The 23690-nt window shown below is 66.1% G+C and overlaps 1 protein-coding gene across 6 annotated transcripts; it reads left to right on the forward strand.

Moving 5' to 3' along the window:
- On the forward strand, positions 1–23458 carry CTBP1 (C-terminal binding protein 1). Of its 6 annotated transcripts, none has more exons than XM_027545241.1 (10): positions 2–104; positions 7115–7307; positions 8413–8567; positions 16860–17004; positions 18098–18304; positions 19798–20012; positions 20901–21031; positions 21573–21700; positions 22243–22360; positions 22558–23458. In XM_027545241.1, exons 2-10 carry the CDS (start codon positions 7301–7303, stop codon positions 22742–22744), a joined length of 1293 nt encoding a protein of 430 aa, XP_027401042.1. In that variant the 5' UTR covers positions 2–104; positions 7115–7300; the 3' UTR covers positions 22745–23458. The 6 variants fall into 6 exon arrangements, with proteins under 6 accessions (XP_027401040.1, XP_027401042.1, XP_027401039.1 ...); XM_027545242.1 differs by lacking the exon at positions 2–104 and adding an exon at positions 477–722; XM_027545243.1 differs by lacking the exon at positions 2–104 and adding an exon at positions 1806–1970 and having other exon boundaries at positions 22561–23458.
- The last annotated feature ends 232 nt before the right edge of the window (positions 23459–23690 follow it).

The raw sequence follows: 23690 nt of genomic DNA on the forward strand, positions 1-23690 counted from the left end.
ACGCGCCGGGCTCGCGGCGGAGCGCGCCGGACTGGTCGGGGCCCGCGGCCGCCCGCGCCTTTCCATGGGCAGCTCGCACTTGCTCAACAAGGGCCTGCCGCTCGGTAAGGCCGCGCGCGCGCATTTCCGGCCGCGGGGGCGGGGCGGGGCGGGGCCGCGGGGGCGGGCGGGGCGGGCGCGGGCGCCGGCTTTGTGTGCGAGTGCGCGTGCGCGCCGGCGTCCGCGCGCCGGGGGCCGGGGGCCGGGGCCGCGGGGGGCGCCGTGAGCATGCGCGGGCTGCTGCGTGCGAGTGCCCCGCTCCCCCGCCCGTGGGTGGTGCCGTGCGCGTGCTGCGTGCGTGTGCGCGCCGGCGTCGGGGGGCGGGGCCGGGGTCAGGGCCGCGGGGGGCGCCGCGCGCGTGCGCGGGCTTCTGTGCGCGAGTGCGCGTGCGCCGCCGCCCCGCCCGCCCGCGCAGGTGACACAAAGGGGTGCGGGGCCCTCAGGACCGTCGCGGCCGGGACTCCGCGCCCGAGGCGGGGTCCCTGCCGGGCTGTCCGCCCTGCGGTCCCGGCTGGCGGGGTTCCTGCCGGCGGGGCCCCGCAGGGAGGCCGGGCGCGCCGGTGGCCCCTCGTCCTCTGGGGCTGGGCCTTCCGGGGCTTTGCGCCCCTGGGCATTGCGGACCCGCTGTTGAAACGTCTGACGTGACGAGGCGGCGGGGGGCGCCGTGCCGGTCACCGGCGGAGGTGACACCCGTCCCAGGCCCCTGTCCGCCCGAGTGACCGGACGGTTGTGGCCGCGTCCGTCTCACCCTGTCCCCTCCTTGCTTTGTCAAGTGTGGGGAGCAGGCACCCTCCGTGCCCGGGCGGCGCCCGAGCCTGCGACCGGGGGGCGGCCCGCGGTGGTGCTTTGCTGGCCGCCGCGCTCCGCCCCCGTCGGGCCGGGCCGTGTCCACCTGTCGCGCCCCCGAGCAGGCCCAGCTCCCTAGCCGGGGCCCCCTCGCGGTGGGGGCGCGTCCAGTCGGTTGCGGAGGGGCCGCCCCCCGCGGCTTCCCGCGCGCCCGCCCTGTCCCCGGGAGCCCGCAGACCGGGCCCCGGGCTCTGAGGTCTGTGGATGCAGGAGCGGCCGTGGGTTCGGGCGGGGCTCCCTCTGGCCGGTGCCTGCCCGCCGCGGAGGGCCCCCCGGCCCTGGCCCTGCGGGAAGGCGGGCTGTGGCGGGCAGCCTCTGAAGCGGGGAGCCTGGCGGGCAGCCTCCTTTCCGGTGATGCTCTTCTCTGTGGTTGGTTAGGACAGGCTCGCTGTCGGGGCGTGCGATGGGATTGGTTTTCTTCCGAGTCCGCCCCGAGGAGTTATACCACTCGTCCCGCTTCTCTGGATGACTGGACAGTTGGGTCGCACATGAGGGGTCCAGAGTGGGGTCTCCAGGTCTTATTCCATGGGGGCACCTTCTCCCTCTCCAGGACCCCCTCACCCAAGTCTCAAATGTATGTATGCAGAGACAGATACTCAGGAGAAAGCTTGTCTCCAGCAGTGTGGACGCTTGGGGTGCCCTGTGGGTTAGCGTCTCCTGTCCATTCTTGAATGGGGAGCATCCCTGAGCCTCTGGACGAGTGGTTGCAGCAGGCAATAGCACAGGCCTGGCCCTCAGGGAACCCGGGCCGAGCCCCTGACCGGTGCATGGTCGTGGACTCCTTGTGCTGTGTCGTGGCTGTAGAGTGGGGATGGAGCGTGAGAAGTGGGGTCACGTGACCGAGCGGGTGCCACCTGTCAGGTGGAGGGGCAGGGTGGGGCATGGGGAGGGTGCTAGGCCCTGGGGGGGCAGGGGGCAAGGCTCAGGGCCAGGGGCTCTGTGCAGACTCTCTCTGGAAGGCAGGAAGGTGACCTCCGCAGTCACGGTCTGCATCACAGTGAACCTGCCCCTCTCTGTTCTTTGATGTGGATGAAGTTCTTCCTGGGACTCGAGCAGCATGAAGGTAGCAGGACACGTGCACACAGGTGGGCATGAGTGAAGACGGTGGGAGAGGTGAGCGCGCGTGGGGAAGAGTCTTCGTGACACACTCACGCCTCTCGGCACGGCTTTTATCTAGCACGTGTGCGGGGCGCCTTTTGGTTTCTGAGGAGTTGAGAGGACACTGCGGAACGAGGCTGACTCTGGTGGGTGGTCCTGCGGGTGCTGTGAAGCCCTGCGTGCCTGGGGGAGCCCCCTGGCCTTGCCTACAGAGGCTCAGCATCCACCACAGCCAGACCCATCCTGTCAGTGTGGCCAGACCCCTGCTCAGACGGCTGTGCTGGGGGCAGGGGTGAGCTGGAGAAGGCGTGGCTGCTGCCGGCTCTTCAAACAGAGCGACACGGGGGTGGGCAGGGGGCATTGGCGTGTCAGAGCTGTGACTGGTGGTCAGCCAAAGGGCACGTCCTGACCGATGGGCCGGCTTTGCAGAGGAGGATGGGAAGGTACCAGGGGCAGTGACGCGTGCGTTTCCTGCTGATGAGGTGTGTGCAAGGGACTGCGGTGACCAAGGAGCCGCAGTGTGCAGGCCAGAGGCCTGGTGGAGTGTGGCGGGGCGCGGGGTCAGGGAGATGGCTGGAGGACTGGACGTGGGGTCAGGGACCCTGTTCGTGGCTGCAGAGTTTGGAGCTTGAGTTTGAAGGGGCAGTTCCTGGGGCTGGAGAGGAAGCAGAGGCTGTTTGGCGGTGAGCTCTGGTGTGTTCACTTTGCAATGCTCGGTAGCCCCGCATCAGGAGGCGTGAGCCAGCCCGCGCCCCTGACCTGGTGCTGTGGGAGCAGTGAGGCCTAGGGCCGGGTTCTCAGTGTGATCAGTCTGGGGGCTCAGCGACTCTGGTGAGCCTGGAGTCTGCCAGCCACAGCCCTGGTCTCTCCTAGAGCAGCCGCACCCTGGGGAGCTGTGCCCCAGAATGCAGCCCAGGTGCATGGTGGCTGGGGTGGGGCGGGGCGGAATGGCCGTCCAGCGCAGGCCGTGCCCAGTGTGTGGAACGGGCGGGAGTGAGTGTGAGATGGTGCAGAGAGTCCCCCACGCAGCTCCCCCTGTCGGCATCGCCCTCAGCGTGGCTGTCAAGTCGCAGCCCGGGTCCCCGGCCGTCCCCTCTGGTCCCTTCCATCCCCTCTTGCTGCTATGAGGTGTTGTTCCAGGGTGCCGTCTGCCTGTCCCGGGGTCTGGGAGGGGTGTCGACGCGGCTGCCTGCTGGGCCTTGGCCAGTGCCCTCCGTCCTGTTGGGCCCGGCTGGGCCGTGGCTCGCGTGGACGTCCGCCTTGGCCCCATCGTCCTCTCCCAGCATTTGCCTGGGAGCCGGGGGAGCTCAGGGCTGTGTCCAGCCCTCAGAGGGGCTTCCTCTCTCACCGGCCGCTGCGTCCCCCTGCCCCTCATTGTGCCGCTGGGCACAGGCGTGCACGCTGGGCACTGCCACCCACGCTGCCCATGGCGCCTGTCCCCTGCCGTGGGGCCAGCATGGTCCCTGCGTCAGGCTGGTCATCAGAAGTCCCTGCCTCCCCACATGCTCACTGAGTGCCCCCAGAAGCCCAGCCCAGCAGAGCCTGTGTCCTGGTCTCAGGGCCCCAAAGGTCGATTGGCATCCATGTCCATCCCTGAGCAAAACCAGAGAGGGCAGGAGGGGACCAGGGAGGCTGGTAGGGGGTGAGACTGGGAGGAAAAGGAGAGTGAAGTCTAGTGGGGAGGCTGCAGCCCAGCAGGTGCGGCCCTTCCCCGCCCAGCAGGTGTGCCTGTCTCCCTGCCTCCCCCGCCCCCAGCACACCCACCCCGAGCGCCCACAGCACCTCTGTGGGGTCAGCAGGTGCAGGGTGGGAGGGGGCCGGGGCCGGGCCCCTCTGCTCAGAGTCCTGGGTCTAGGGCTGACCAGGACGGTGTGTGAGTACCTGGGAACCTTGGGCTGTCACGAGGTGACCCACCTGCTCCTCGCTGCCTTGCCACTGAGGGGACGGAGCCTCTACCCTGGCAGGTGCCCTGACTGTCAGCCACCTGCCTCCAAGATGGGCCCTCCCCAGGGTCACTGGAGTCACCCAGGGGGCAGGGGGCATCCCCATCGCTTCTGTCCCCAGAGTTTATTTGCAAGGAGCCAGCCGTGCGTCACCTCCAGACAGGGCCCAGTTTCTGGAGAGGGTGCGGGGCGGGTGTGTCTGCAGTCTGCAGGGCGAGGGACCTCTGGCTACGACCCCTCCCCCTGTGTCACTCCGACCCCTGCTCCCCTGGGGGAGGACTGCAGACCCCCGTGTCTCCCCTGAGACTCGTCCAGTCAGGGTGGGGGCGGGGGCCCGGCAGGATGGCCCTGCACCCACAGGGGGCATGGGACATGTCTGGGTGCCACCGCGAGGCCACGCCTGCTGGCCACGTGCCTGGGTCCCTGCAGGCCTCCTCCACCCTCCTTAAAGGCGCTGTTTGCCCGGAGGCCGGGAGGCGCCTGGCGGGGTGTGCAGGGTGGGGGTGGCGGGGGGCCCTGGACGTGACCGCGACCCTGAGGCTGTCCTACGGCCCTGTGTCGGGCTCTGCCACGGGCGTGCTGAACAGTGAGGTCGCTTACGGGCTGCTGTTTGCTTGTCTCTAGAAACCAGACGGGGCTTAGCGTTTTCACCCCACGAGTGTGCCCGTCGCTGGCCTGGAAGTTTCTCGACCGTGGTCTTGCGTTATCCCCAGCATGACTAGACGGTCGAATCCCCAAGTCTTGGCCACTGGACCCTGCCGTCCTGCCCACAGGGCCCTGGGACTGGCACAGAGCAGACTCACGTGGCCCATCTGCCGTGCCCGCCAGAGGGCGCCTCCAGTCTGTGCGTTGGGCCTGAGCTCTGACCGGGGCCCTCCACCTGTCCAGACTGGCACCCGAGCCCCCAGGCCCACAGTGGGTGGGCACCCCCTGCCCCGCAGTGGGGGACATGCTGGCCTCTTCAGGCTGCTCGGTGCAGCGGGGCTTTCTTTTGAGACCGTTTTCACAGCAGGTGGGCCAGCGGTGGGCACGAGAGCCCGGGGTCCCGGCTGCCATATCAGGGCCGGGAGGGCATGGTGTGGGGCTTCACTTGAGGGGCAGAGCCTGGCCCTAGGCGGGCAGGGCGCTGGTGACTGGGGGCCCGTGAGTGACCGCTTAGGCCTGTTGGGCACCCCCCACCCACTTCCTGGTTTCTCTGGGGTTTAGGGAGGAGGCTGGCGGAAGCCTCCTGCCAGAAGGCCGGCTGTAACCCCTCTGGAGTCCCATCACCTGCACACGTGGGTCTCTGGGCAGAGGGCAGCACACAGGACGGCCTACTCGGCCGTGCGGAGGTGACTGCTGGGGCCTGACCCCTGCTGCCCTTGCAGTCTGGGCTGTCTGAGTGCCCTCTCCTGGCCCTGCCCGTCGGGGCACAGGGGTGGGCCAAGGGGCCATCGCAGCCAGCAGAACACCCCCCACCCCTGGTTGTGATATGTCACTGGGTGTGAAGCTGGGGCCCCAGGGCAGCTCTGCTGAGCCAGGGAGACCCCAAGGCGGGCCAGCGTCCCTGGTGGCTGGCTTGCCGTCCGGCTGGGCATCCCTTGCCCGTCAGTGTCCCCGAGTGCCTTCTGAGAGGCTGAGGCCTGGGGGCTGGCGGTGAGGTTGCTGCGGTTTGGTGGGGTGGCCTCCTGTCCCGGGGCCGTGTCTGCCGTGCTGGGGGGATACTTGCTGTCTGACGGCTAATTGAGGACATTTTTCACAGAGGGAAGTTAAGGCAGAGGAGCGTCGCCGTTTGCACCATGGAAACGTCGGTTCCCCGTGTTTTGTGGTTTCAGAGAGGAGCGCTGCTGCTCTGTGTGAGGGGAGCCCAGTGCGCGTCTCAGGCTCAGGAAGCACAGATCCAGGGCACCGAGTCCTTTCACGACGGGGCTGCCATCCACGCTGCGGACACTGGGGCCCAAGGCGCCATGACCCCCGCTCGTGGGCCTGTGAAAGATGGCAAACAGGACCCAGATGCTGGGGGGCTTCAACCCTCGCGGCCACGTGGGGGTGACCCCTGGGCCACACAGGAGCTAGTGATGGGATCAGCTTGGGTGCTGGCCGCCCATCGGGTGGTGGGCCCGGAGGGGAGCAGGCTGCTGACTGAGGGGCTGTTGGAAGTGGGCTGCACCTGCCCCATGTCCTGGGTTCATGGCCTGAGCCTGGTCTGTTGGCCAGGACTTCTTGGGAGGGGCCGGATCAGGAAGGACTCGGGCAACGCAAGGTGTAGGTCGTGGCTGGGTCGTCCTGCCCTCGGAAGGGCTGTGCGCAGATGGGAGTTTGGGCGGGGGGCCTCTGGACGTCACTGTCCACGGGGCCCAGGAGTGTGTGGGGCCGGCCTCCTGCAGCCCATCATAGCAGTGCAGCCCAGGGTAGGGTGGGAAGGAGGCCCACTCGGCGCTCTCCGTGGACACAGGCCCTTTTCCTGGCAGCCGCCGTGAGGCGGACAGGGCGCCTGGGCCTTGGGAGGCCCCTGCCCTGTGGCAGGTACCCACGGTCTGCCCCATGCTGGGGGTGGCCTCACCCTGAGACGGTGAACCGGGCTCTCGGGGTCGGGGCTGGGTGGTCTGCGCTCACCCCCAGCCCCCGATTGTCAGCCCATGTCCCCGATGGCGTGTGACCTGCATGCGGGCCCTGTCACGGCCCGGCCACTGTCCAGGGTCGTCCTGCCCCCGGAGCTGTTTGGGGAAGACCACCCCTAAATCTAACCCCGGCCGCAGGACGCTGCCCAAGGGGGCTGATGTGCCCACTGGCCTGGGGAGCCCCCATGTCCAGGCCTGTGAGGGGGGTGTCCAGGTTGGGGTCTGCATCCCAGGGGCCTCTCCCCAGCAACCTCCATGGAAGGCCAGTCTGCTTGCCCTATCCCAGGCCCAGGAAGTGATGGGCCCCATGAGACAGAAGCTTCCAGAACTGGCCACAGACGTGTTCCCTGAGCCGTCCACCCTCCACCCCTCCCAGCTCATGCACAGGGTGACGTCTAGGGGGTCCTGGGCATGTGGATGTGACCTTCGGGGTGAGCCTCTAGCCTCTGAGTCCTGGCTGTGGCCTGCCCGGTCACCCCCACACCAGGTCCCGCCCGGTGGCCGTGGGTCGAGGACGTGGGGACCCGGGCTCAGGAGTCCAGTTGGCCCTCGGTGGCGTTTAACGTGTCTCTTGTGTTTAATTTTTAGTCAGACTTTGACCCGGCGCGGGCTTCGGTGGTCGCCGTGGACGGGCGCCTAGGAGCTTTGGTTCGAGACAATAAAAGACGTGGGATGAGGACGCAGTGACAGGCCGCGGTTCTGCCGGGGGATTCTGAAGATAGCTGCTTTGAACAGTTGAATTCATGGTCGTGGGAGCTGCGCCCATACTGAGAGATGGCAGGTTGGTTCGGGCTCAGGAACGCAAGGCTGCCCGAGGAGGAGAGCCGCCTGGTCCCCGAGTGCGTGGGGTCAGCCAGGGACGCCCCAGGGGCCCTGGGCTTTGCTTCTGGAGAGGGTCCTGGGGGGAGGTGCTGGCCAGGCCGCAGGAGGTAGCAGGCTTCTCCGACCTCCCGGCAGACTCGCTATGGCCGGGAGTCACTGCCACCCCGGCCCTGCCAGTTGGTGTCCTCTGTCGGGGCCCCCGTCCGTGCCCCCCCGGTTGGTGTCTGTCGGGGCTCCGTTCGGTGTCTGGTGGGGCTCCCGTCTGTGCCCCCCGGTCGGTGTCTGCTGGGGCTCCGGTCTGTGTGCCCCGCCCGCTGGTTCACTCAAGGCTCCATGAGTGCCTTCTGGCTAAGAGGCCCCTGGACCCTAGGGCGTAGTTCTCGGGGCTGCGTGGTTCAAGGTTTGCGAAGTTGAAGCTGAACACAGCTGTGGGTGGGCGTGTGTCACACCCACGTGGGTGCTGTTCCCGAGTGAGACGCTCTGTTCTTGAGGGGGAGCTGGAGAGACAGGGCGGCAGTAACTGTATTCCCTGCAGACGGAGGGGCCCGGCGCTCTGCTGAGGGTGCAGGGCCGGGGTCCGACGCAGGCCGTGGAAGCGGCCACCTCGCATGTCCGCTCGCCCTCCCGTGTCTGCCTGGGCGTCAAGTGGAAGGAGGGAGTTTCTGACAGCCCTTCAGGCAGAGGTGGTTCCGGCTGCAGCCGGCTGGGTCCTTGTCGGGTTTGGGGCAGCGATGCTGCAGCCTGGAATGAGAGAGAAACGTGAGGCATGCCCGCGAGCCCCCCATGTTCTGGCCTGCGTGTCTGACGCTGGCTGCGATGCAGGGGGCCTGGGGCTCTGTGTCCCCAAGGCCCTGATTTGTGGTGGGGGTGTCATTGCTGTCAGTGGCCGCTCAGGTGGCAGTGAGCTGTACCAACTGCCCCTGGCTTTTTTTAGTTTATTTTTGACAAAGATCCCAGTGGCTGGACGCACGGAGCTGGAAGTCCTCAGGGTGGGCTGCGCGAGGTCCATGGCGGGTGGGCTGAGGTCCCGGAAGGGAGCTGAGCGTCTGGCCCTGTCGTTGCAGGCGTCCGACCTCCGATCATGAACGGGCCCATGCACCCCCGGCCCCTGGTGGCGCTGCTGGACGGCCGGGACTGCACGGTGGAGATGCCCATCCTGAAGGACGTGGCCACCGTGGCCTTCTGTGACGCGCAGTCCACGCAGGAGATCCACGAGAAGGTACGCGGGCGGGTGGGGAGCAGGTGCCTCCTGGCCTGTCGGGAGGCGCAGGGACGTCTCTGTTGGAAACAGGTCTTCCCTAGAAAGTGGCACCTCGGACTCAGCTGTGGTGGACGGTGCTGGCAGGGGGCGGGCGGTCCCCCCACCCAGCCCGTACTGATGACAGCGGTGGTGGTCACCGGGACGCCCCGACCCTGTGCCGTGTGGTTGCAGCTCTCGTGACGCGAGTCCTGGAAGCTCCAGGCTCCCCAAGACGGGAGTGCGTTAATCTGGTTTCTGTCTGTAGTCACAGCCGACCAGACTTCAGAACCACCTTTCCCGAGTCAGTTGAGGAAGCTGGACGAAGGCTTATAAAACCTCGGCACTTTGGAGGGCCCGCAGGGTTGGGAGAGGCCCAGATGCTGCAGGGTGAACTGAGGCGATGGCCAAGCCTCGCCTGCTGGGCTGGCACACCTGTTGGGCTGGCAGTGGCAGCTGAGAGGCTGGGCAGCTTTGGCACCTCATGGGCCAGTGAGCATGGAGCCCGGCTGGACCCCGGCTCTGTGCTGGGCCCCTGGGGAAAGGCTGAGCTGGAACCAGACCCGTCCTCACGTGTCCACATCTGGCCTGGACCGCCCACAGCCTTGAACGTGGGTGATCGAGGCCCCCGCCCTGTGCCTGGGAGGCTGGCAGGAGGAAGGGGACGGTTCTCTGTGGGGAGAGGCTGTCAGCCTGGGCCCCAAGTCATCGTGCAGATCACAGCTAGTGCAGCGCGCAGACAAAGACAACTGGGCCTCAGGGGAGGGGAGGACTGAGCAAGAACGTCCCCGTGGCTCAGACGGGAAGGGACCACCTGCAACATGGGAGGCCTGGGCCCGATCACTGGGCCGGGAAGAGCCCCGGAGAAGGCATGGCCGCCCACTCCAGCGTTCCTGCCTGGAGAATCCCGTGGGAGGAGCCTGGAGGCTACCGTCCATGGGGTTGCAGAGTCAGACACGACTGAGGACTAACACTTTCACTTTTGGGGGTTCCCAGATGGCATTAGTGGTAAAGAATCCGCCTGCCAGTGCAGGAGGCATTAAGAGACACGGGTTTAACCCCTGGGTCAGGAAGAGCCCTGGAGAAGGGCATGGCCACCCACTCCAGTGTTCCTACCTGGAGAATCCCATGCGCAGAGGAGCCTGGCAGGCTACCGTCCACGGGGTTGCAAAGAATCAGACACAACTGAGCGAATTAAAAAAAACAGAGTGAAAGACAGTCACGAGAGGGGCCCCACAAGGCCACGGGGCGGCTGCCGCCACAACCACGATGTGGAAACAGTCTGAGAATCCAGGAGGAGCCGAGCACAGAAAAGACGTCAGGAAGATGTGGAGCTGAAACAGCGGCGCTGACCTGAGAGCGCGGAGCAGACTTGCTGGCTACTGGGCAGCGTGGGCGGGGAGGCGGCCAGCTGGGGCAGAGGCTCTGGGTGAGGGCCCGAGGTGGGACCCAGGGCGGCGACGGGCCAGGAGGAGAGCTGACGGAGGGGCCGGAGCCCGGTGCTGACGGGGGCGCGGACTGCAGGTGAGAGAAGCACGGCGGCTCCCGGAGCCCAGGTGGGTGGGCCCCCGAGCCAAGCAGGCTCGGGCTGCCCACCCGGCGGGCCCATGGCCAGTGTTTCTACTCGAGAAGCAAGCCCCACAGCCACACTGACATCCCCGAGAGCCCCCAGCAGCTTCGTGCCTCGTGGCTGGAACCAGAGGGAGCCCAGCCACCCTCGGCCCGGGGCCCGGGCCTGTGGCGCCTGCTTGGCCAGCAGAAGGGAGAGCGAGCCGGGTGCTGGCCTTGGCTGGCAGGGACGGCCAGTCATCACCCTGGCCCGTCTCCATGACCGGGAGGCCGAGGTGCCGGGTTCACGTGCTGACGGGAGGGCGTTCCTCTGTGGCGACGGCAGTCCTGCGAGGAGGTGGCGGCTCCTCTGATAGGACGTGACCCGTGGACAGCTTCCTGTGAGTCTTACGCTGTTTCAGACAGAAAAGATACGTTTAGAAAAACCAGTGGAAATAAAAGAGAGATGATACAGGGAGAAGTTTTTAAAAATCATAAGCAGGTCTTCCCTGGTGGTTCAGTGGTTAAGATCTGCCTGCCGATACGGGGGACACACGTTCAGCCCCTGGTTTGGGAAGGTTCCACATGCCCTGGAGCCCATGCACCACACCTGGAGAGCAGCCTGTTGCTGCCACCAGAGGAGGCCCACACGCAGCACCAGAGACCCAGCACAGCCAAAAGTGAATCACCCAATTAAAAAAAAATTAAAAATTTTAAGCAATATTAAAACAAGTTTGCCAATGAATTGGAAAACTAAGATAAAACGTGTCTTCTAAAATTGTAAGTTACCAAAACTATTTCAGCCAGTTACTATAAAACCCAAATAAGCTACTCAGTAGGCCCCTGGGCAGGGGAAGGGCCCTCGGCTCTGCAGCGAGCTCTGCCCACCCTGCCAGGCAGGTGGCAACTCCCCCAACCGGCCCTCTACGTCCTGAAACCCACGGGAGCCACGCCGAGGCCTCGCCTGTCAGAGAAGAGGCAGAAGAAATGTCCGGGGAACAGAACCTTCTGCTTCAGAGAGAAGAGGTGTTAGAACCGCGTGACTGCCGTTCCTAGGCCGGAGGGCTGCCTGGCTGGACACTGCGCAGGACGCAGCAAGGAAGGAGTCCCAGGAGGGCTAGAGGAGCTCTTGGAAACTGAATACAGGAGCGAAAGGTTTAAGTTTTAGCAGGAAGCTTGGAAGACGTAGTCTTGGGAAGCCCAGAGGGCAGGTGGAAGAGAGGAGCATGGAGAGATGCAGACTCCCCGGGGGGGCGGGCCCCAGTGCAGCCGCCCTTGGGGCTCCCGTTTCCGCCCCCACTTGAGCCAGGGCTGCTGCAGCCTGCGTGTGCAGAGCTGTCTTTCCTCTGCCAGCCTGGGTGGCACAGTGTCGCCAAGTCCATCTGCCAACACAGGAGCCGCAGGAGACATGGGTTTGATGCCTGGGTCGGGAAGATCCCCTGGAGAGAGGAGCGGCCGTCCACTCCAGTACTCTTGCCTGGGAGATCCCGTGACAGAGGAGCCTGGCGGGCCACAGTCCAGGGGCCGCACAGTTGAGCACAGCCCAGCAGCAACCAGATGTGACGGCTGGAGCCTGGGCAGCCACCCAGACCTTGAGGGGAAGCTACATGGAGCCTGGGAGCAGCAGGGCAGCAAGACAGAAGTCCAGGACCCCGATGGCTGTGGAGCTGACGGGGCCCCTAGACCACGTGGCTGCAGGCACTGGGGAAACGCCCGCTCGTCTTCATAGCTGGATGGATGTTGGACATTTTCACCACAACGTGAGAAACTTCAGAGCTGAATGGAAGCTCCCATGTTCCCACCATGAGCCAGGACAAGTGTCAGGGGCCCCCGGAGGCCCTGGTTCAGGGTTCAGACTTCACCAGCGCCAGGGTGGGGGACAGGAATCAAAGTGGCCCCAGGCAGGTGCACAGCTCCTGGGAGAAGGGTTTCAGCTGAGATTGCTCCCCCCTCCCCAGCATGCAGACCCTGAGGGGGCGTCTTGCCCTTTGGCCGCTCCCTCTGAGGCTCTTGGGGAAAGTCAGGCCCCCACGAGGTGGAGGCGGCCGTGGAAGAGGGAGGCCTGGGGTCCCATCGAGGGCCAGGCCAGCTGGGGAAGACGGGGGTGCGCTCAGGGAAGGGTCATGGGGCTGCAGCGGGGACCTGGTCAGCGGAGTCCCAGCAGGGATGTGCGGAGACCACGTGAGGCAGACGTGAAGCGCAGGGAAACTCAGAGCAAGTGGTGCCAGTGGGGGCCCACTCAGGGGACCTGAGGGATGCTGGGCAGTGCCCTGTGTGCACGCCAAACCCGGGAGTGAGAGGGGTGTCCGCGAGGCTGTCCCCTCCCCCGCCCCCGACAGACCAGGTGCGGCAGGTCTGCAGGTCACGTGTGGAAAAGAGGGTCTGTCTGGCCGTGAGGCAGTCCAGCGGTCTCCCCACAAAACAAGTCACATAGATCAGGGAAGAGAGGGGGGTGACAGAGGGATGTCTGCAGTGCACGCACCAGCTGGGGGTTAGCAGCAAACAGACCCCTCAGCGGGCAGGAACGACCGTCTCAGCGGAGAGTGAGCAAGGGCGAGGTGTAGACCCGGCCCAGCAGCCTGCAGGAGCGGGTGACCCGTCCCCACCCCGGGAGCTCACAGACACCCGGGCAGCCAGGCCCCCGCGTGCCACTCTGGCGGTGCTCCGGCAGGCCCCTGAGACTCCCAGGGCAGCCGGGCCTCCGCCTACTAGTCTGGTGTGCTCTGGCAGGCCCCTGAGACTCCCAGGGCAGCTGGGCCCCTGCATGCCAGTCTGGCGGGCGGTGCTCTGGCAGGCCCCTGAGACTCCCAGGGCAGCTGGGCCCCTGCATGCCCATCTGGTGTGCTCCAGCAGGCCCCCAAGAATCTGGGTTGCAGTCTTCAGCCCACCGTCCTTCCACCTGGCCCGTCGTCCGGAAACCCCTGGGGCTGTCTGGGAGTGTCAGCCCTGGGCCTCACTGAGGGTGTGTGCACACACACGTGTGTGTGCGTGCGTGCATGTTTGTGTGCACGTGTCTGTGTATGCGCGCGTGTATTTATCTGTGTGCAGGCGTCCGTATGTGTGTACACGTGTGTGCGTGTGTCTGCGTGTGTGTGCATGTGTTTCTGTGTGCACGTCTGTGTGTGTGTGTGCGCATGTGTTTTGTGTGCAGGTGTCTGGTACGTGTGTCTGTGTGTACGTGTGTGTCTTTCTCTGTGCAGGTGTCCACATGTGTGCGTGCGTGTGTGCATGCATGCATGTCTGTGTGTGTGAGATGCTGGGAGGGGAGCCTGGAGGTGAGGAGGTGCCCAGCCCCCCAGCTACGCCCTGGCCCACCTCTGGGCTGGTGCCTGGTGAGCACCCCTCAGGTGCCGCTGCTCCCAGTGCCCGGCCAGGCAGGCCTGGTAGCCCCTGTGGATTTGATAACATTGAGTCGGTGACAGGCTGATCACACAACAGGTGGAGGTTGGTGGGAGTGGACCGTGGAAGGTCGATGGCATACCAGGGGTGTTGCGGCCACTTTGCATCCAGGAAAAGGGTCACGAGGAACCAACAGGAGTGGGGCCCAGGGCCTGGGCGTGGTGTGGTGGCCCTTCGGTGGGCTCACCCTGAGGTTGATGCACCGTGGGACTGCCCTTGGGGGCGTCCCGGCTTCCCTCTGAGAACGCTGCACCTCGTACTGGTTCCAGGGACGCTCGGCAGAAACAGGACCAGGCGTGGAAAAGGGGTTTACCCAGAACCCTGTGTGGGTGAGCCACACCAGAAGTTCAGATCAGTTCAGTTCAGTCGCTCAGTCGTGTCCGACTCGTGACCCCATGGACTGCAGCACGCCAGGGCTCCCTGTCCATCACCAACTCCTGGAATTCACTCAGACTCATGTCCACTGAGTCGGTGATGCCATCCAGCCATCTCATCCTCTGTCGTCCCCTTATTCTCCTGCCTCCAATCCCTCCCAGCATCAGGGTCTTTTCCAATGAGTCAGCTCTTCGCATGAGGTGGCCAAAGTATTGGAGTTTCAGCTTCAGCATCAGTCCTTCCAATGAATATTCAGGACTGGTCTCCTTTAGGATGGACTGGTTGGATCTCCTTGCAGTCCAAGGGACTCTCGAGTCTCTTCCAATACCACAGTTCAAAAGCATCAAGTCTTCGGCGCTCAGCTTTCTTCACAGTCCAACTCTCACATCCATACACGACCATTGGGAAAACCATAGCCTTGACTAGACGGACCTTTGTCAGCAAACTAATGTTTCTGCTTTTTAATATGCTGTCTAAAGTTAAAGCTAAAATCATGGTGCCCACTGGCGTGCACCTCACATAAGGTGGGATCGCCAGTTGCTGGGTGGGTGGTGCTGGTGGGCGGACGTTCCCGGGGTGGTAGCAGCAGGACCAGAGCCTAAAGAGGTTTGTGGGGAGCCGCCCACTCACCTCAGGGGGACCAGTGGACACACTGGGAGCCGCACGGTCTCCCAGCTTTAGAACCTTCCAGACGGCCCTGGGCCATGCGCTGCCTCGCGGCCCAGGACGCCCCAGGACCCCTTCCCATCCCACCTGCCTCAGCCCGCCCCCCGACACACACCCCCGTCTCAGTCGAAGGCCACACGTGTCTCCCTGTCCAGGCCTGACCAGGCTAAACGCGGGGCCTCCCCTCCCAACGCTGGCAGCCATGTGTCCGCCTCTCTGGTTCCAGCACCTGCCTGCCCACCCACAGTGGGCACTGACCTCTGTCCACACGCAGCCTGCCCACAGCCTTGGGGGCCTCCTCACAGCCCCGCCCACACAGCACAGGGCAGCAAGAGGGGTCTTCCCAGGGACCTGACGGCTGAGCCTGCCGCCTCGCCACGCACCCCGCCCCGGCCGCGTGCCCTGCCCTGTGCCCCTGCCCACCCCGCGTGCACCCGTAATCTCTCTGCCTCTGATGCTGGCCCACTGCCTCACGCCGTCCTCTCCAGGCCTGCGTCTCACCCCCTCCTAGGAGGCCGGGGCGGCTGTCAGGACTCAGTGTGGTCCCGCTGGCCCGTTCGGGGGCCTGGGGCTGGGATCCCTGGGTCCTCTGAGCAGGGAGGGCCCGAGCCAGGCTGGCAGCACCTGCCCGCATGTGTAGGACCAGGCCCTGGGCCCTCTGCCCTGCTGACAGCTGTCTCTGCCTTGGACCTTTCTCCCCCTGTGCTGTGTTCTCCGGGCCCCCTCGGCCCGTAGGACGAGAAGGAAGGCCACGCCACCCTCGAGGAACTGCATTCTGGGGGGCCCTGCGTCTGTCTCCATTCGACACCCCGTAATCATAGGAGAGATGAGTCCAGGGCCGTTGGCCGTCTGAGAGGTTGCTGGCTTCTGCCCAGGGTCCCCCCTCAGCGCCCACACCCCGCACTCGCTATGTCCACTGCGGGCCAGCTGCTGCCTCCGCCGTGCAGCCCCGCGAGTCCAACAGCCTCCGCCCCCCGGGGACCCCGAGTCAGCGCTGGATGCTCTGTGCGGAGGGGAGGGTGGCCTCTGAGACGTCGCGAATTGTACTGGCCTGTTAGGGAGGAATAAACCGGGTCCCCAGCTGCAGGCAGGCTCCCGCGGCCTCCCCGTGGCCTCTGAGATGTCGCGGATTGTACCGGCCCATTAGGGAGGGGTGAACTGGGTCCCCAGCTGCAGCAGGTCCTGGAGTCTGATGCGTTGGGTCCAGGTGGCTCAGCTCCGGGGCCCCGCCCTTGGGTCCAGAGGTCGAGCTGGTAGGTTCCTGGCTGTTCCGAGCACATCCAGAGCAGACCCTCGTTCCTGGTCCTGGGCTGTGGCCCCCCACCCCCAGCCAGGCACGTCTTACTGGTGGGCGGGTGCTGACAGAACGCGGGTTCAGCCAGCGGTGGGGTGGGTGGGGCCGTGCACGTGCACGAGTAGGGGCTTTGCGTGGGGCGCAACGCGAGCAGACCCCGCGGGTGGGGAGGTCTGTGCGCCAGGCTCTTAGGAGACCCTGGCAGCTACCTGCTCACATGGGTTTCACCCGGGGCAGCCCCGCTGAGACATGCACACCCCGTCCCTGCAAGCATCCTGACCCCCCGTGTGGGGAGCGGGGCGGGGTGGGGGTGATGCCCCAGCCACGCTCCGAGGGGCAGAGACTGAGTTGTCAGGCCCCTCGCGGGGTCTGCACTGGCCAGGCCAGCCTCTTGGCCGAGCGTGCATAAAACCTGTGCCCGGCCTTGATGCCCCTCCCAGTGCGGGGCCGGGGGAGGCCACCCCCAAGGTCCGCGGTGCGCAGGACAGAGGCCTCGGGCTGCAGCTGCTCCCGACCCTTCCGGGGGAGCGGCCCGCACGGTGACGGTGAGGGGTGACCACGTGTGCCCCTCCCGGTGTGAAAGGGTGCCGTGCTCACTGCTGTGTGTTCACCACCTGGGGACCGGTGTGCACTGCCCCGCGGCGGCTCCTCTTCGGGGAGTGGGTCATGCATGGCGGCATGGCTCCCCTCCCCATCGGTGGTTCTGGGGGTCTCGGGTCCTCCCAGTGCCCTTGTTTTCCATCTGTTGTGGCGTCCAGTGCCCAGGGAGAGGGCAGCCCCCTTCCCACCTCCCTGTGTCAGTCAGGCGAGCCCCGTCCCCTCTGTCGACCCGGCAGGTGTCCTTGGCGGGTCTGCTGGGTTGCCGTCACCCTCGGGTCACGGCAGGTGCTCACGCGGGGACCCGGGTGGCCTCCCACCCAGACAGCCTATTGGGCCCACAGGGGCGCGGGCTGCTCGGGGCAGCGCCGGTCACCATGCTGCTCTCGCTGCAGGTCCTGAACGAGGCCGTGGGCGCGCTGATGTACCACACCATCACGCTGACCAGGGAGGATCTGGAGAAGTTCAAGGCTCTGCGGATAATCGTGCGCATCGGCAGCGGCTTCGACAACATTGACATCAAGTCGGCCGGGGACCTAGGTAGGCCGCTCGGGACCCTCCCCCGCAGCCCTGCCTGCTGTCCCGGGCATGGCCTCGCTGCTTTGGTCCCCCGCACGAAGGGGGCCTGGGGCCTGGGGGCCGGCGTCCACACGGCTCTCCGCGTGTGAGCCCCACGCCAGCTCCCTGCCAGGTGCAGGCTGGCGGCACTGTTCCTCAGGAGGCCCGGGCCTCGGGCAGCGCACCCGCCCTCCTGCAGAACCCCCCGGGGACCCTGTTCACTAGACGGGCCAGGAAAGGAAGTTTCTGTTGTGACTCAGGACACGGGAGTGTGTACATGCTGGTGTGCGTATGGGGGTGTGCCTGTGCTCTTGTGCACATGCTCTCGAGCACACGTGTGTGACTCACACTTGGAAACAGACTCAATCTGTTGGGTCTGTTGGGTGGTTTTCCGCCTGCGGTGCCGCTCGGCTGTGGCCTCTGCGTTTCCTCTGTGTTGGTCACCGCCTTGTGGGAGGTTAGGACTCACTCAGCCACGGCACCTGGTCACTGACAGCTCAGAACTGCAGAGAGAGCCGCTTGCGTTGTCAGCTGCCATGCGTCTCAGGGCTCACCCTGCCTGGGCCCGCTGAGCTCTGTCGCCCCAGCGTCCACCCCGCCATCTCCTGTTCCCCTCGGCGTCCACCCCACTGTCGCCGGGCACGCTGGGTACTCTCCGAGCCGGTGTGTCCCTGGGGCTCGTGCCTGCTGACGGAGCTGGTCCTCTCTGCCTCTTGATTTCACCAGCTGGGGCTGCGTCCTTCTTCCAGGAACGTCTGGGCGTGCTGGGTGGTCCTCCCCTCTGAAGCCCCGCAGGGCCTGGTCTCTGGCGCCGCCTTGGGTCTGACCGGGACTCCGGCTCTTCTTGCTCAGTTTCCCATGCATGTCCCGTCCCCCCACCCCGCCCGTCCTTGTGCTGAGGGGCAGGGAGGCCGCTGCTTGGGGAGGAGTGGCCTGGCCAAGACCCGTTCCAGGAAGGGCCAGTGGCCAGTGGTCCAGGGCGGGGGCAGGTAACCTGCCTTGATCTCCTGGCCTGGACGTGTCAGTGACGCCCAAGACCATCCCAGTGACCGCCCTGCGTGTCTTGCATCTCCAGGCATTGCCGTCTGCAACGTGCCGGCCGCATCCGTGGAGGAGACCGCTGACTCCACCATGTGCCACATCCTCAACCTGTACCGCAGGACCACGTGGCTGCACCAGGCGCTGCGGGAGGGCACGCGCGTCCAGAGCGTTGAGCAGATCCGGGAGGTGGCCTCCGGAGCCGCCAGGATCCGCGGGGAGACCCTGGGCGTCATCGGGCTAGGTGCGCTGGCCTCCGCCCTGCACGCGCCTGTGGACGGAGAGGCCGGTTGGCCGGGCTGCTGGGGGGTTCCCCACCTGGGACGGCTGTCCAGCCAGTGCTGCTCACTGGCTGGCCTGGTCTCTTAGCTGCCCCAGGAACAGCAGGCGGGGCCACACACCCACCCGGGTGTTAGTGCCCTCAGGGTCACGTGCTCTGTGGGCGTGGTCACGCGTACCCTGTGGCGGGGTCATGTGTGGCCTGTGGGCGTCCACACTTGTGCCTGCTCAACCTGCCGAACGCTCAGGGCTGCCAAGTGGGGCCGAGGTGGCTGCCCTGAGTCCTGTCCGGGGTGGAGGGAGGCTGCTCGCTGTCCCCCTCGCTTGCCCTCGTGCCCTGCAGGCTGGTGCCCTGAACTCAGGTAGCAAACCAGGGAGCAGAGACGTGCTGGGGGCAGAGGTACTGGAGTGGGTCCGGCCTCGGGGGTTGAGGAGGCAGGGGAGGGCGAGTGTGGACGGAGTAGCCTGTCCTGCCTGGGGGCGTAGCTCCTGTGCCCCCATCTGTGATCCCCAGGGTTCTCCATGGCAGAGGCACCCGCTGTGCAGCTGTGGGGAGCTGCAGGGCAGAGACGCACCTGCATTAGCTCAGATCAGGACCACGGACGTCCGAGGACGTGGGGATGTCCCACTCCCGACGTGATTTGCTGGACTGCCCACACAGACACCAAGGCTGGTCGGAGCCCCATAGCCATGCAAGCACCCTACACCAAGCAACGGGGCCCCTGTGCCCAGAACCAGCCAGGGTGGGGCCGGTGGGGCCGCTCGGCGTGATGGAGGAGGAGGAAGGGGTGCGGAGAGGGTGGGGCGGTTGTATGTCCCTGGCCGGTGGATTTGGGGCCACATCCCATCTAGGCAGTGTTGGTGCAGACAGGCCCCGGAGGCTGCATGCTAACTGGCTCCTGGTCGTCCTTGGGGGCCGTCAGACCTGCCTTGGGGACCGTGGCCCTGGCTGTCTGCTCCGGCCAACCCTGCGCCCTTCTAGAGACCCCCAGAGCCTGTGTTCTGGTTCCCTCCTGAAAGCAGAGCAGGGCCCCGGTGGCATGAGCTGAAGCAGGGTCTCGGTGCCTGCGTCGCTTGCAGAGGCCAGGGTCGCAGCCATGGTGGCTCCACACTGGGGCGCTGTGTGTGGCTCCCGGGGACCCAAGAGCTGTGCAGTGGCAGCTGCTGGATACACAATTCCACTTTGCACGTTTGTTCGTAGAAACGGAAGTCCTCTTTGGGCTTCCCTGGGTTTGAGGAGTCGGGTGCTGCAGTGAAGTGGCCGAGCTGGGGCTCCTGGCTTGCATCGCCCGCCTGCAGAGCCAGTGGCTGCTCCAGCCCCCGCGGTGCCGCCCGAGGGAGGTCCACTGGACTGCTGGGTGCCCGTACTCCAGGGGCCCCGGCCCTTCTCCCTGAAACCTAGTTCCCCACGCGCCCACTGCTTGGCAGGCGCCCAGGGTGATGCCCGTCTTCCCCCAGGGCGCGTGGGGCAGGCGGTGGCACTGCGGGCCAAGGCCTTTGGCTTCAACGTGCTCTTCTACGACCCCTACCTGGCGGACGGCACGGAGCGGGCGCTGGGGCTGCAGCGGGTCAGCACGCTGCAGGACCTGCTCTTCCACAGCGACTGCGTGACCCTGCACTGCGGCCTCAACGAGCACAACCACCACCTCATCAACGACTTCACCGTCAAGCAGGTCTGCCTGCAGGACCGCCTGGGGCGGGGCTGGGCTGGAGCGGGGGGCGGGGCGGGGCGGGGGGGGGGGGTGGGCGGGATGGTCTAACCCTGCACGGCCCCTCTTGGGTCCGGGCCTTTCAAGTGACAGTGTGTACACTGGCTTCTGTGTTGTGAGCACGTGCAGTGCACACAGCTGGGTGCGGGCAAGTTTGGATGCCGATGGCCCTCCCCGCGTGCGCACATGGTTGTATAGATGTGGGCCTGTGCAGTCACGGCTTGCGTTTGTGTCTGTCTGCACGTGTACACACACATGCACATATGGTTGGGCTTCCCTTGAGGCTCAGCTGGTAAAGAATCCGCCCGCAATCTGGGAGACCTGGTCCCCGGGTTGGAAAGATCCCCTGGAGAAGGGAAAGGCCACCCACTCCAGTATTCTGGTCTGGAGAATTCCATGGACTGGATAGTCCATGGGGTCACAAAGAGTCAGACACGACGGAGCGACTTTCACACACGTATGCAGACACGTGCATATGTGGTTACATATACTTCTGTGTGTGCACATGTGCATGGGAGTGCCTGCACATTCTTGTGTGCACACGTGGAGCCGTGACTGTTGTCTGTCCCACCCCCCCAGCCCTGTGGAGGGTGAGGCCAGACACCGTTCCCACGTGCTGGGCTAGCCTCCGGGGGTCGGGGGTTGGTCAGACTGTGCCATCCGTGAGAACCAAGTGAGACCTGGACAGACAGGAGCCTGCCAGGGAAGAGCCCTGCGCCCACGGACGGCTGCCTGAGCCCGTCAGCGGGGTGAAACTGGGGTCACAGGGAGTGCCCCATCTCAGAGCAGGGGCAGCCTCCTTCACAGAACCAGGGAAGGGGCGTCTTCAGGCCCATCGTCTGTCCTTCTCAGATGAGACAAGGGGCTTTCCTGGTGAACACGGCCCGGGGAGGCCTGGTGGACGAGAAGGCTCTGGCCCAGGCCCTGAAGGAGGGGCGGATCCGTGGCGCAGCCCTGGACGTGCACGAGTCAGAGCCCTTCAGGTGCCTCCCGCTGCTCCCGGGGCCCCCAGCGTGGGCGGGCAGCTCATGTGTTGCACTAGCCTGCGGCTGGCCTGGTGGGGGGTGGGGCCATGCCCGCACCCGGTCTCCCGGCCCTGCCTTTGGGCAGCCTGAGCTTGGCCTAGGGTAGACCTTCCTCCAGGGCCAAGCCAGGTCTCAGCGGGAGGGGAGCTCAGCTCTGCGGGCCAGGACAGCCCTGGGTCCTGCACCTGGGGGAGGGGGAGAGCTGAGACCAGGGCCCCCTGTCAAGTGTCCGAGGCCGCTGGCCCCCAGGTGGCTGTGTGTAGACGCCCCAGCCGAGAGGCTGTCGGGCAGCAGGGCCCGGGGGGTCCTCACCCCTGGAGCCTGCAGGGGTGTTCAGGGGCCCCAGGTCTGAGAGCTCAAATCACCTGCAGGGGGCTGGGCGTGTCCCCAGTTGAGACCCTCCCCACTGTGGTTAGGGAGGGGCTGGGCAGATCTGACATGTGGGGGTGGGCTCCAGCCAGAGTCAGGCTCTCATCTTTAGCCTCTGACCTCTCTGCAGCTTTAGCCAGGGCCCCTTGAAGGACGCGCCCAACCTGATCTGCACCCCGCATGCGGCCTGGTACAGCGAGCAGGCCTCCATCGAGATGCGTGAGGAGGCAGCCAGGGAGATCCGGAGAGCCATCACAGGTAGGCAGGGTCGGGGGTTGGGGGCATGGGAGTGGGGGAGCCCAGGCTCTTGCTAGGGCCGTAGGGGCGGGGCACGGGGTGGGGCGGGGCGGGGTCGTGGGCCTTGGGGGCGGGGCGCGGGGCGGGGCACAGGTTGGGAGCGGAAGGAGACAAGACCCACCAGGGCGGGACGTTTCCGCGCGGCATACTCTGAACGCAGGGGCTCTTGGCGTCGCATCTGTGACGCTCCTTCGCTGACCTGGGGGTGTCAGCTCGTGTGTCTCTCCGCACCTTTGAGGAAGTCTTCTGTGTGTGCGAGCTTCCTGGGCGGGCCCGTCAGCTCTGAAACCTCTGGTCTGAGCAGGCACCAGTGAGCTGAGGTCGCCCACCTGAGGTTAGGGGTCCCTGAGCTTCGAGGGGGACCCTGCCCAGACAGGCGGGGCCCGCTCTGCCTGAGGGCCTTGCGCCCGCAGGGGCGGCCGGCCCCGCCCCCGTCAGAGCCCCCTCAGGCCCTGGTGGCTTCGGGACGCAGGCCCCATCCTTCGCTCCCCCACGTTTCCCAGGCCGGATCCCCGACAGCCTGAAGAACTGCGTCAACAAGGACCACCTGGCGGCCGCCACCCACTGGGCCAGCGTGGACCCCGCCGTGGTACACCCTGAGCTCAATGGGGCCGCCTACAGGTAAGCGGGGCCCTGGGCCCCCGTGGCCCTGGGCGGCTGGGGCACACGCGCCCGAGCGGGCGGCAGCCTTCAGGGTGGTGGATGGGGCGGCGTCCTGGGTCTTGGCCGCACGAAGCGGGGCGGGGCTGGACGGGGTGCCCAGCAGGCGGCCGTGGGACAGGGCGCCCCCCGGGCTCACGCGGCGCCTTCTCTCCCAGCAGGTACCCCCCGGGCGTGGTAGGCGTGGCACCCAGCGGCATCCCGGCCGCCGTGGAGGGCATCGTCCCCAGCGCGATGTCCCTGTCCCACGGCCTGCCCCCCGTCTCCCACCCTCCCCACGCCCCTTCTCCCGGCCAAACCGTCAAGCCCGAGGCGGATAGAGACCATGCGAGCGACCAGTTGTAGCCGGGGCGGAGCTCTGCAACCGGGGCGCTGGCCGAGCCCTGGACGGGCGTGTGCAGGCGCGGTGCCCGCGGTGGCCGGGTCTCCGGAGACGGGCCGGGGGCCGGGGCTGAGCTGGTGCCGCTGCCCGCGTCGACTGTAGTTGTCCCGTCCCGAGGGCCGGCCGCGCCCCGCGCCCTCCGCGCCCTCCGCGCCCTCCGCGCCCTCGTTAAGCAGCAGAAGTTAGTAGTTCACTCCCCCGAATGTCCTTGTCTGTGTACAGTCTCTAGAACATCGCAGGTGTGTTTGCTCAGCTGTCGGCAGGAGAGCCGGGCGGCCACGGCACTGCGCACGGCTGTTCCTCCTGCGTGTGAAGCGCCCTGGACAGGCAGCTGGCAGACTTCTCAGGACAATGAACCCTTCCCGGTTTCTTTTCACGCCACACAGTGCATTGTTTTTTCTACCTGCTTGTCTTATTTTTAGAATAATTTAGAAAAACAGAACCAAGGCTGTCTTTCCTAACTTTGGCATGATCCCCTTGTTTCCAACGAAGACGGCATCATGAGGCAGCTGGGTGGGAGCGCGCGGCCTCCATCCAGCCACGGGTGCAGCACCCGGCCCGCGGTGCCGTCCTGCTGATGTGGTAGGCTAGCAATATTTTGGTTAAAATCATGTTTGTGACCGTAACCATTTGTATGAATTATTTTAAAGAAATAAAAGTCCCAGAAAGAGCCGGCACGCCCAGCCTCTGTTTTAGCGGCTTTGTCTCACGGGCACTGGCGAGGTCAGTCCTCTTTTCCGCGAGCGCCTGCGGGGCGGAGCTGGACGGGCAGCTCCGGGGGGTCCATGCTGGGCTCCGCCTCCTTTGGCTTCTGGAGCCGCTTGCCCTTTGCGTCCTCACTGGAACCTGGGGGTCCTCGCTGCTCTGTGTGCAGTGCCGCCCCTTCCCCCCGGGGGTCCTGAGCCACGG

The sequence above is a fragment of the Bos indicus x Bos taurus genome, chromosome 6 (assembly GCF_003369695.1).
Source record: "Bos indicus x Bos taurus breed Angus x Brahman F1 hybrid chromosome 6, Bos_hybrid_MaternalHap_v2.0, whole genome shotgun sequence".
Classification (NCBI taxonomy): Eukaryota; Metazoa; Chordata; class Mammalia; order Artiodactyla; family Bovidae; genus Bos; species Bos indicus x Bos taurus.

Coding starts and splice junctions, on each gene's coding strand:
- CTBP1 (XM_027545238.1), top strand. CDS start 65: ATGGGCAGCTCGCACTTGCTCAACAAGGGCCTGCCGCTCG. Junction 105..8,412: donor CAACAAGGGCCTGCCGCTCG/GTAAGGCCGCGC, acceptor CTGTCGTTGCAG/GCGTCCGACCTCCGATCATG. Junction 21,032..21,572: donor CACGAGTCAGAGCCCTTCAG/GTGCCTCCCGCT, acceptor ACCTCTCTGCAG/CTTTAGCCAGGGCCCCTTGA.